General features: G+C 54.9%; 1 protein-coding gene across 1 annotated transcript in view; it reads right to left on the minus strand.

Moving 5' to 3' along the window:
- Positions 1–350: 350 nt before the first annotated feature.
- Positions 351–12748, minus strand: part of LOC139240232 (ammonium transporter Rh type B-like) — a 38090-nt gene continuing 25692 nt past the window's right edge. The window contains 3 exon segments of the mRNA XM_070868713.1: positions 351–567; positions 6015–6088; positions 9997–10115. Of these exon segments, the coding sequence (XP_070724814.1) occupies positions 496–567; positions 6015–6088; positions 9997–10115 (265 nt within the window). The 3' untranslated portion in view covers positions 351–495.

The raw sequence follows: 12748 nt of genomic DNA on the forward strand, positions 1-12748 counted from the left end.
CCATCCCCCGATTTCTATCGCTCCACCATCGGTGGCCGTGCCTTCAGCTGCCTGGGGCCCCAAGCTCTGGAACTCCCTCCCTAAACCTCTCCGCCTCTCTCTCCTCCTTTAAGACACCCCTCAAAACCTCCCTCTGTGACCCGGCTTTTGGTCACCTGCCCCGATTATCTCCTTGTGTGGCTCGGGGTCAAGCTCCTGTGAAGCCCAGCAGGACGTTTTACAACATTAAAGGCGATGTTAAAGTTAAATACACGGGAACAGAAGAAAGAAAAAGTGGATTTTATTGAAACCCTGATATAGGCTGACCCACAATGCAACGGCACTGGGCCTGACCAAGGCCTGCTGGGTAAATTGTATAAAAACGAACGGCTACAGCTTAATATTTAATCAACAAACAAACGTTACAATACTATGTCAGGCCCGTTCTCGGCGATGGTTATTGACGTTGGCGCTGTGATTGGGTCAGTGAGTGACACACGTTCCCGCGCGGGTTGTCTACGTGTTCTTCTCCACGTCTTCCACCTTCACCGGCAGCATCTCACCGTGACCCCAGTCGTCCTCAGGAACCTGCGGCATCCGAAGGCAAACCATCAGCAAAGTGCCGCACTGTCGGAGGGGCAGTACTGAGGGAGCGCCGCACTGTCGGAGGGGCAGTACTGAGGGAGCGCCGCACTGTCGGAGGGGCAGTACTGAGGGAGTGCCGCACTGTCGGAGGGGCAGTACTGAGGGAGCACCGCACTGTCGGTGGGGCGGTACTGAGGGAGCGCCGCACTGTCGGAGGGGCAGTACTGAGGGAGTGCCGCACTGTCGGAGGGGCAGTACTGAGGGAGTGCCGCACTGTCGGAGGGGCAGTACTGAGGGAGCGCCGCACTGTCGGAGGGGCAGTACTGAGGGAGCGCCGCACTGTCGGAGGGGCGGTACTGAGGGAGTGCCGCACTGTCGGAGGGGCGGTACTGAGGGAGCACCGCACTGTCGGAGGGGCGGTACTGAGGGAGTGCCGCACTGTCGGAGGGGCGGTACTGAGGGAGCGCCACACTGTCGGAGGGGCAGTACTGAGGGAGCGCCGCACTGTCGGAGGGGCGGTACTGAGGGAGTGCCGCACTGTCGGAGGGGCGGTACTGAGGGAGTGCCGCACTGTCGGAGGGGCGGTACTGAGGGAGTGCCGCACTGTCGGAGGGGCGGTACTGAGGGAGTGCCGCACTGTCGGAGGGGCAGTACTGAGGGAGTGCCGCACTGTCGAGGGGCAGTACTGAGGGAGCGCCGCACTGTCGGAGGGGCGGTACTGAGGGAGTGCCGCACTGTCGGAGGGGCAGTACTGAGGGAGTGCCGCACTGTCGGAGGGGCGGTACTGAGGGAGCCCCGCACTGTCGGAGGGGCGGTACTGAGGGAGTGCCGCACTGTCGGAGGGGCAGTACTGAGGGAGTGCCGCACTGTCGGAGGGGCTACTGATAGAGAATTCAAGCTCTGCAGCCAGGCTGCATTCAGACAGGCTGTGAAAAAGCACAGGCCACATTGCATTAAGTCATCAATCAACTTGACATTTTCGGACCTTGGGTAGCGAGCCAATTAAAACGTTAAAAGACTATTAATTGAGCCAATAAGGTCAAAGAAGGCGAGTTCTTTTCTGTAAATTGAACCCGGTATAACTACAGCCATTTTGACCATGTGGTCCCAGAAGAACAAAGACCTGGCTTAAAGCCAAGAACTTGTTATTGCTCTCTGCCAAGATTAAAAAGTTAAAACTACAATCGGAGTTCGTATTTCAGTGGAAATTAAGAGATCTAACAATTTTGGCGCTGCGAGCAGGATCGCTGAGGAAAGAAACTGAATTTTGGACATCGGACCTACATATTGAGGTAAGGACTCCTCTTTTTAAAAAAAAGTCCTCGGTCAAAGGTCTAAATTCGCCTCTCCTTCTACGCGATTCCGAAAGCCTCCGGTTTGCGAACCCTCCGGTTGGTAGTCGGCTCGAGGTCCCATAGACGTCTAAACTTCGGCGGTGTGTTAGTTAATTAATCACCGACCTATTGATCGGCAAGAGAGCCTACGACTCGAGACCCCAGTAAAGAAATGGCAGCAGGAGATAAGAGCAAAGAATTGCCTACAACTGTTAAAGGCGGGTGGGCACCACCTGAAGTTTCGAAAGATGAAATCCTCGAACAGTTGAAAGAATACATAGAGCAACAATTCAACTTATCTAAAACCTGTATTAAGATCGAACAAAAGTACGGAACCTCCAGAGGACAATGGTCCTTGGACGAGATTAAAAGGGTCTGGGGAGAAACGACCCGTCTGAAAAATAAAGAGCGAACTAGATGGTCCCTAGCGGTTATGGGAAAGATCCGAAAGCGGAATTAAATTATAATGCGTTCCCAACATGATCGAGAACTGACCAGTACAAAGGACCAATTGCAAGCAGTTTGTGCACAGCTGCAACAGAAAAAGCTTGAACTTGAAAAGCTGGAAGCGGAAGTTAAAGATCTTAAAGGTGAAATTAAAGAATGGAAAAAATCATTAGGTCAAGAGACAGTAATAGGAAAAGGAAAATGTATTGATCAATTCCCAGGGTACCCATGTTTGGATAAATTAAAAGCGCAAACCCGAAGACACGACCGAGGAATAGATACGGTTTCTGAATCCTCCGACAATACAGGGTTGGAGGATGAAGAATTAGGGGTGCGCTTTGCCCCGTTTAAAAAAAGACGAGTTGTAGTCAAATCAGAAGAGACTGCGGATGAGGGCGGAACAAAAAAAACAAAGAGAAGGGTGTATGCAGAATACTTAGTTCATGATCCGGCAGACCCAGAGAAAATTGATAAATGGTCCAAGGAGTTGGCCAATCCAAAGAAAGGGGGAGTAAAAACGTGGGACCAATTGGACCGCTGAAGAAATATATATCAACTTCATCCCTGGGACGGAGTGCAAATTTTGACCATAATGGTGCCAAAAACACAGGGAAGGAAATTACACGACAAGGTAGAAGAAGCTTTGGGGCAGGATGAGCAAGATTTAGATGCAGGATGGGAGCCGATTAAACACTGGCTGCAAGCCTTCAGTCCAGCTAAGACAGACTGGGGAAAAATTGCAGCCTGCCAACAGAAAGGAACAGAGGAGGTCCTGGAGTATGACGAGCGGTTTAGATGCACGTGGCTAGAACATTCGGGTATGAATAATACGGATGAGGAAATGGATGAACAAGTGTTTGGACCCCTGAAAGCAGCTTTCGTGGCAGGTCTAAAGCCAGAACTGTCCAAAATGCTTCAGGTAGTGTTACCGGACTGGGAAGGTAGAGGAACTACCTTTGCAGCATTGGTGGATCGATGTATCCAATTAGATCGGGATATGGGAGCTCAAGTCCGAGCTGTACAGGCTATGGGATGGAAATCCCAGGATTCCGATATACAGTCATTCGGAAAATTACCCGGAAAATGTCATTATTGTGGGAAAGAAGGTCACTGGGCCAAGACGTGCAGGGCAAAACAGAAAGGTCATGGCAGGGGAAGAGGACGCAGCCAGGGATACAATTCAGCCAACAACCCAGGCTTGTCACAAGATAACGACCTCATAGAAGCATTTAAGCGACTGACAATACAACAACAGAAAGAGTTACTTGGGATAGCAAAAAACGATGAGAGCCCACCCTGGCCCCCCTCCTCGCACTAATACAACAGAGAGGAGATGGGCTATATATAACTGTGAGGGTGGGTGATAAGGATGTGGACTGTCTGTTAGACACAGGGGCGGAATTAACATGCTTACCCCTACAATATGGAGACTTTTTGCCGTTGGATGGTAGGGCACGTACAGCCTATGGAGTTGGGGGCCATAAAATGGAAGTTAAAAGGACAACACCGGTACTTATAGGGCTGGGTCCACATGAACTAACCACGCCGGTCTGGATAGGCCCAGTAGATCAACCCCTTTTGGGAATGGACGTTCTAATCCAAATAGATTCATCGTTGCATTTCGAGGATGGTCGGGTGACATGGTCAATTAGAACTTTGAAGAAAGAAGAATTGAAGGAACACCTGATATGGGCTAAAGATAAGAACGATTGTGGCCTACTCCAGATGGAGCCTGCGTCATTTACATTACGTGGGATTTACACTGTTCTTATCAACCACAATCATCAGGACAAGTAGAACGAATGAATCGAACTCTGAAACATCGGCTTGCCAAATATCACCAAGAAGGAACACCATGGCCCCAGGCACTACCAATAGTGCTATGTAGCATTAGGGCAACCCCGAACAGAACTACAGGTCGAAGCCCATTTGAAATTATAACAGGACGACCCATGTCGCTGCCAGGAACTATCGATTTAAGGAAAGCTGATGTTCACTTAATGGGTGACACTTTGTTACTGAGGGAGTGCCGCACTGTCGGAGGGGCAGTACTGAGGGAGCGCCGCGCTGTTGGAGGGGCAGTACTGAGGGAGCGCCGCACTGTCGGAGGGGCGGTACTGAGGGAGTGCCGCACTGTCGGAGGGGCAGTACTGAGGGAGCGCCGCACTGTCGGAGGGGCGGTACTGAGGGAGTGCCGCACTGTCCGAGGGGCAGTACTGAGGGAGCGCCGCACTGTCGGAGGGGCAGTACTGAGGGAGTGCCGCACTGTCGGAGGGGCAGTACTGAGGGAGTGCCGCACTGTCGGAGGGGCGGTACTGAGGGAGTGCCGCACTGTCGGAGGGGCAGTACTGAGGGAGCGCCGCACTGTCGGAGGGGCGGTACTGAGGGAGTGCCGCACTGTCCAAGGGGCAGTACTGAGGGAGCGCCGCACTGTCGGAGGGGCAGTACTGAGGGAGTGCCGCACTGTCGGAGGGGCAGTACTGAGGGAGTGCCGCACTGTCGGAGGGGCGGTACTGAGGGAGTGCCGCACTGTCGGAGGGGCGGTACTGAGGGAGCGCCGCACTGTCGGAGGGGCGGTACTGAGGGAGCGCCGCACTGTCGGAGGGGCGGTACTGAGGGAGTGCCGCACTGTCAGAGGGGCAGTACTGAGGGAGCGCCGCACTGTCGGAGGGGCGGTACTGAGGGAGCGCCGCACTGTCGGAGGGGCCGTACTGAGGGAGTGCCGCACTGTCGGAGGGGCGGTACTGAGGGAGTGCCGCACTGTCGGAGGGGCAGTACTGAGGGAGCCCCGCACTGTCGGAGGGGCGGTGCTGAGGGAGTGCCGCACTGTCGGAGGGGCGGTACTGAGGGAGCCCCGCACTGTAGGAGGGACGGTACTGAGGGAGCCCCGCACTGTAGGAGGGACGGTACTGAGGGAGCCCCGCACTGTCGGAGGGGCAGTACTGAGGGAATGCCGCACTGTCGGAGGGGCGGTACTGAGGGAGCGCCGCACTGTCGGAGGGGCAGTATTGAGGGAGCGCCGCACTGTCGGAGGGGCAGTACTGAGGGAGCCCCGCACTGTCGGAGGGGCAGTACTGAGGGAATGCCGCACTGTCGGAGGGGCGGTACTGAGGGAGCGCCGCACTGTCGGAGGGGCAGTATTGAGGGAGCGCCGCACTGTCGGAGGGGCAGTACTGAGGGAGCCCCGCACTGTCGGAGATGCCGTCTTTCGGATGAGACGTTAAAGCGAGGCCCCGTCTGCCCTCTCGGGTGGATGTAAAAGATCCCGGGGCCACTATTTGGAAGAAGAGCAGGGGGAGTTCTCCCCGGTGTCCTGGGACCAATATTTATCCCTCGACCAACATCACTAAAACAGATGATCCGGGTCATTATCACATCGCTGTGTGTGGGAGCTTGCTGTGCGTTAATTGAGCTGCCGCGTTTCCCACAATACAACAGTGAGCACACTCTGAAAGTACTTCATTGGCTGTGGGGGAGCTCTGGGATGCCCGGAGGTTGTGAGAGGCGTTGGAGAAATGGAACACTCTGGCCCGATCCCGATCCCTCTCGCCCCGCCAATGGACCAGCTCGAAGGGGAAGCGCACTGATTGATGGGGGGGGGGGGAGCAAGAGGAGGGGGGAGTACCCCCCTTGACCCCAAACCCCCCACCACCCCCCACACACACTCACCTCCCAGTACGGCTGGTCGGAGAAGCACTGCGTGTCAGCAGGAGCACCCCAAATCGGCACCTTCATGATAAACCCTGGGGAGGAATAAAAACAAACGGACGGTGAATGCTCGGTGGGGGGAGGTGCACTCGGAGTGTGGAAAGTGTTTGGGGGGGGGGGAGAGAGGGAGTGGAGGGGGCCATTGGAGGTCGGCACGGAGCTCAGGGTCAGGGGTCACAGGGGCTCGTGGGAGGGAGGGCAAGGGTGAGGGGTCGGCTATTTGGGCAAGGAGCATTTAGGGGTCATCATCTCACTATCATCATCGGCAGGCCCTCGCCATCGAGGAAGACCTGCTCCCATAGAAACATAGAAAATAGGTGCAGGAGCAGGCCATTCGGCCCTTCGAGCCTGCACCACCATTCAATAAGATCATGGCTGATCATTCCCTCAGTACCCCTTTCCTGCTTTCTCTCCATACCCCTTGATCCCTTTAGCCGTAAGGGCCACATCTAACTCCCTTTTGAATATATCCAATGAACTGGCCCCCAACAACTTTCTGTGGTAGAGAATTCCACAGGTTCACAATTCTCTGGGTGAAGAAGTTTCTCCTCATCTCGGTCCTAAATGGCTTACCCCTTATCCTTAGACTGTGACCCCTGGTTCTGGACTTCCCCAACATCGGGAACATTCTTCCTGCATCTAACCTGTCCAGTCCCATCAGAATTTTATATGTTTCTATGAGATCCCCTCTCATCCTTCTAAACTCCAGTGAATAAAGGCCCAGTTGATCCAGTCTCTCCTCATATGTCAGTCCTGCCATCCCGGGAATCAGTCTGGTGAACCTTCGCTGCACTCCCTCAATAGCAAGAACGTCCTTCCTCAGATTAGGAGACCAAAACTGAACACAATATTCCAGGTGAGGCCTCACCAAGGCCCTGTACAACTGCAGTAAGACCTCCCTGCTCCACTCTTATCATGAGTCCTTAGGTGACTGAACAGTCCAATACTAGAGCCACAGTCCCTGTCACAGGTGGGGCAGACAGTGGTTGAGGGAAGGGGAGGGTGGGACTGGTTTGCCGCACGCTCCTTCCGCTGCCTGCGCTTGGTTTCTGCACGCTCTCGGCGACGAGACTCGAGGTGCTCAGCGCCCTCCCGGATGCACTTCCTCCACTTAGGGCGGACTGGTCTTTGGGCCAGGGACTCCCAGGTGTCGGTGGGGATGTTGCACTTTATCAGGGAGGCTTTGAGGGTGGTCCCTTGTAACGTTTCCTCTGCCCACCTTTGGCTCGTTTGCCGTGAAGGAGTTCCAAGTAGAGCGCTTGCTTTGGGGAGTCTCGTGTCTGGGGGGCATGCGGACAATGTGGCCCTGCCCAGCGGAGCTGGTCGAGTGTGGTCAGTGCTTCGATGCTGGGGATATTGGCCTAGTCGAGGACGCTAACATTAAAGTTAAGTTAGGGTTAGACAGGCAATGAAGGAGGAACAGAGTGAACAGGTCAGGCTTAGGAGGGACAGGATTGGAAAGTTTCAAGGCCGATAATCCACAGAGAGATTGAGGTGTGAGAGAGAGGGGTTAGAGGGACCTCCCCAGATACAGGAGTGTGTGAGAGAGGGGTTAGAGGGACCTCCCCAGATACAGGAGTGTGAGAGAGAGGGGTTAGAGGGACCTCCCCAGATACAGGAGTGTGAGAGAGAGGGGTTAGAGGGACCTCCCCAGATACAGGAGTGTGTGAGAGAGGGGTTAGAGGGACCTCCCCAGATACAGGAGTGTGAGAGAGAGGGGTTAGAGGGACCTCCCCAGATACAGGAGTGTGAGAGAGAGGGGTTAGAGGGACCTCCCCAGATACAGGAGTGTGTGAGAGAGGGGTTAGAGGGACCTCCCCAGATACAGGAGTGTGTGAGAGAGGGGTTAGAGGGACCTCCCCAGATACAGGAGTGTGTGAGAGAGGGGTTAGAGGGACCTCCCCAGATACAGGAGTGTGTGAGAGAGGGGTTAGAGGGACCTCCCCAGATACAGGAGTGTGTGAGAGAGGGGTTAGAGGGACCTCCCCAGATACAGGAGTGTGAGAGAGAGGGGTTAGAGGGACCTCCCCAGATACAGGAGTGTGAGAGAGGGGTTAGAGGGACCTCCCCAGATACAGGAGTGTGAGAGAGAGGGGTTAGAGGGACCTCCCCAGATACAGGAGTGTGTGAGAGAGGGGTTAGAGGGACCTCCCCAGATACAGGAGTGTGAGAGAGAGGGGTTAGAGGGACCTCCCCAGATACAGGAGTGTGAGAGAGGGGTTAGAGGGACCTGCCCAGATACAGGAGTGTGAGAGAGGGGTTAGAGGGACCTCACCAGATACAGGAGAGTGAGAGAAGGGTTAGAGGGACCTCCCCAGATACAGGAGTGTGAGAGAGGGGTTAGAGGGACCTCCCCAGATACAGGAGTGTGAGAGAGAGGGGTTAGAGGGACCTCCCCAGATACAGGAGTGTGTGAGAGAGGGGTTAGAGGTACCTCCCCAGATACAGGAGTGTGAGAGAGGGGTTAGAGGGACCTGCCCAGATACAGGAGTGTGAGAGAGGGGTTAGAGGGACCTCCCCAGATACAGGAGTGTGTGAGAGAGGGGTTAGAGGGACCTCCCCAGATACAGGAGTGTGAGAGAGAGGGGTTAGAGGGACCTCCCCAGATACAGGAGTGTGTGAGAGAGGGGTTAGAGGTACCTCCCCAGATACAGGAGTGTGAGAGAGGGGTTAGAGGGACCTGCCCAGATACAGGAGTGTGAGAGAGGGGTTAGAGGGACCTCACCAGATACAGGAGAGTGAGAGAAGGGTTAGAGGGACCTCCCCAGATACAGGAGTGTGAGAGAGGGATTAGAGGGACCTCCCCAGACACAGGAGTGTGAGAGAGGGGTTAGAGGGACCTCCCCAGATACAGGAGTGTGTGAGAGAGGGGTTAGAGGGACATCCCCAGATACAGGAGGGTGTGAGAGAGGGGTTAGAGGGACCTCCCCAGATACAAGAGTGTGAGAGAGAGAGGGGTTAGAGGGACCTCCCCAGATACAGGGGGAGAGAGGGACCTCCCCAGATACAGGAGTGTGTGAGAGGGGTAGAGGGACCTCCGCAGATACAGGAGTGTGTGAGAGGGGTTAGAGGAACCTCCCCAGATACAGGAGAGTGTGAGAGAGGGGTTAGAGGGACATCCCCAGATACAGGATTGTGAGAGAGGGGTTAGAGGAACCTGCCCAGATACAGGAGTGTGAGAGAGAGAGGGGTTAGAGGGACCTCCCCAGATACAGGGGGAGAGAGGGACCTCCCCAGATACAGGAGTGTGTGAGAGGGATTAGAGGGACCTCCCCAGATACAGGAGTGTGTGAGAGAGGTTAGAGGGACCTCCCCAGACACAGGAGTGTGTGAGAGAGGTTAGAGGGACCTCCACAGATACAGGAGTGTGTGAGAGAGGTTAGAGGGACCTCCCCAGATACAGGAGTGTGTGAGAGAGGTTAGAGGGACCTCCCCAGACACAGGAGTGTGTGAGAGAGGTTAGAGGGACCTCCCCAGATACAGGAGTGTGAGAGAGGGGTTAGAGGGAACTCCCCAGATACAGGAGTGTGTGAGAGAGGTTAGAGGGACCTCCCCAGACACAGGAGTGTGTGAGAGAGGTTAGAGGGACCTCCACAGACACAGGAGTGTGTGAGAGAGGTTAGAGGGACCTCCCCAGATACAGGAGTGTGTGAGAGAGGTTAGAGGGACCTCCCCAGATACAGGAGTGTGAGAGAGGGGTTAGAGGGAACTCCCCAGATACAGGAGTGTGTGAGAGAGGTTAGAGGGACCTCCCCAGACACAGGAGTGTGTGAGAGAGGTTAGAGGGACCTCCACAGACACAGGAGTGTGTGAGAGAGGTTAGAGGGACCTCCCCAGACACAGGAGTGTGTGAGAGGGGTTAGAGGGACCTCCCAGATACAGAGGTGTGAGAGAGAGGGGGTTAGAGGGACCTCCCCAGATACAGGGGGAGAGGGGGGCCTACCTACAATGGTCCCTCCAATCAAGGCGAACCCCAGGGTAACGGCCAGACCCAGGGCTTGGTACAGTCCTTGCTGTTTTGCCGACCTCTCATGCTCCAGCAATGGGAACACGTCCTCCAGCCTGAAACACACAGATTGCCGGTGAACCAACCATTAAACCAACGATCACCAGCTCAGTAACTAGGTTAGACAGGAGACATTAGTAACTGTACATGTAACGGTGGGGAGACTGGGAGTGCTGACCCCAAACACGGGCCAGGTGAAATCGGAAACCCAACTTCTCCCCATATCCCCCAATAACCCTCTCCCCCATATCCCCCAATAAACCTCTCCCCATACTCCCCAATAACCCTCTCCCCATATCCCCCAATGACCCTCTCCCCATATCCCCCAATAACCCTCTCCCCATATCCCCCAATAACCCTCTCCCCATATCCCCCAATAACCCTCTCCCCATATCCCCCAATAACCCTCTCCCCATATCCCCCAATAACCCTCTCCCCATATGCCCCAATAACCCACTCCCCATATCCCCCAATAACCCTCTCCCCATATCCCCCAAGAACCCTCTCCCCATACCCCTCAATAACCCTCTCACCATATCCCCCAATAACCGTCTCCCCGTATCCCCCATAACCCTCTCCCCGCATCCCCCATTATCCCTCTCCCCATATCCACCAATAAACCTCTCCCCATATCCTCCAATGACCCTCTCCCCATATCCACCAATAACCCTCTCCCCATATCCACCAATAACCCTCTCCCCATATCCACCAATAACCCTCTCCCCATATCCACCAATAACCCTCTCCCCATATCCACCAATAGCCCTCTCCCCATATCCCCCAATAACCCTCTCCCCATATCCCCCAATAACCCTCTCCCCATATCCACCAATAACCCTCTCCCCATATCCACCAATAACCCTCTCCCCATATCCACCAATAACCGTCTCCCCATATCCACCAATAACCCTCTCCCCATATCCCCCAATAACCGTCTCCCCATATCCGCCAATAACCATCCCCCCATATCCCCCAATAACCATCTCCCCATATCCCCCAATAACCCTCTCCCCGTATCCCCCAATAACTCTCTCCACGTATCCCCCAATAACCGTCTCCCCGTATCCCCCAATAACCGTCGCCCCATATCCCCCAATAACCCTCTCCACATATCCCCCAAGAACCCTCTCCACATATCCCCCAATAAGTGACTCCCCATATCCCCCAATAAGCCTCTCCCCATATCCCCCAAGAACCCTCTCCCCATATCCCCCAATAACCCTCTCCCCATATCCCCCAATAACCCTCTCCCCATATCCCCCAATAACCCTCTCCCCATATCCCCCAATAACCCTCTCCCCATATCCCCCAATAACCCTCTCCCCATATCCCCCAATAACCCTCTCCCCATATCCCCCAATAACCCTCTCCCCATATCCCCCAATAACCCTCTCCCCATATCCCCCAATAACCCTCTCCCCATATCCCCCAATAACCCTCTCCCCATATCCCCCAATAACCCTCTCCCCATATCCCCCAATAACCCTCTCCCCATATCCCCCAATAACCCTCTCCCCATATCCCCCAATAACCCTCTCCCCATATCCCCCAATAACCCTCTCCCCATATCCCCCAATAACCCTCTCCCCATATCCCCCAATAACCCTCTCCCCATCTCCCCCAATAACCCTCTCCCCATCTCCCCCAATACCCTCTCCCCATATCCACCAATAACCCTCTCCCCATATCCACCAATAACCCTCTCCCCATATCCACCAATAACCCTCTCCCCATATCCACCAATAACCCTCTCCCCATATCCACCAATAACCCTCTCCCCATATCCACCAATAACCCTCTCCCCATATCCACCAATAAAAGTCCCCCCGTATCCCCCAATAACCGTCTCCTCGTATCCCCCAATAACCGTCTCCCCGTATCCCCCAATAACCGTCGCCCCGTATCCCCCAATAACCCTCTCCACATATCCCCCAAGAACCCTCTCCCCATATCTCCCAATAAGCCTCTCCCCATATCCCCCAATAACCCTCTCCCCATATCCCCCAATAACCCTCTCCCCATATCCCCCAATAACCATTCCCCATATCCCCCAATAACCCTCTCCCCATATCCCCCAATAACCCTCTCCCCATATCCCCCAATAACCCTCTCCCCATATCCCCCAATAGCCCTCTCCCCATATCCACCAATAACCCTCTCCCCATATCCCCCAATAACCCTCTCCCCATATCCCCCAATAACCCTCTCCCCATATCCCCCAATAACCCTCTCCCCATATCCCCCAATAACCCTCTCCCCATATCCCCCAATAACCCTCTCCCCATGTCCACCAATAACCCTCTCCCCATATCCCCCAATAACCCTCTCCCCATATCCCCCAATAACCCTCTCCCCATATCCACCAATAACCCTCTCCCCATATCCCCCAATAACCCTCTCCCCATCTCCCCCAATAACCCTCTCCCCATCTCCCCCAATAACCCTCTCCCCATATCCCCCAATAACCATTCCCCATATCCCCCAATAACCCTCTCCCCATATCCCCCAATAACCCTCTCCCCGCATCCCCCAATAACCCTCTCCCCGCATCCCCCAATAACCCTCTCCCCATATCCACCAATAACCCATCCCCATATCCCCCAATAACCCTCTCCCCATATCCCCCAATAACCCTCTCCCCATATCCCCCAACCCCGCCGTCTCCCTCTATCCCCTAACCCCAGCTTCC

This window comes from Pristiophorus japonicus, chromosome 30 (genome assembly GCF_044704955.1).
Source record: "Pristiophorus japonicus isolate sPriJap1 chromosome 30, sPriJap1.hap1, whole genome shotgun sequence".
Classification (NCBI taxonomy): domain Eukaryota; kingdom Metazoa; phylum Chordata; class Chondrichthyes; family Pristiophoridae; genus Pristiophorus; species Pristiophorus japonicus.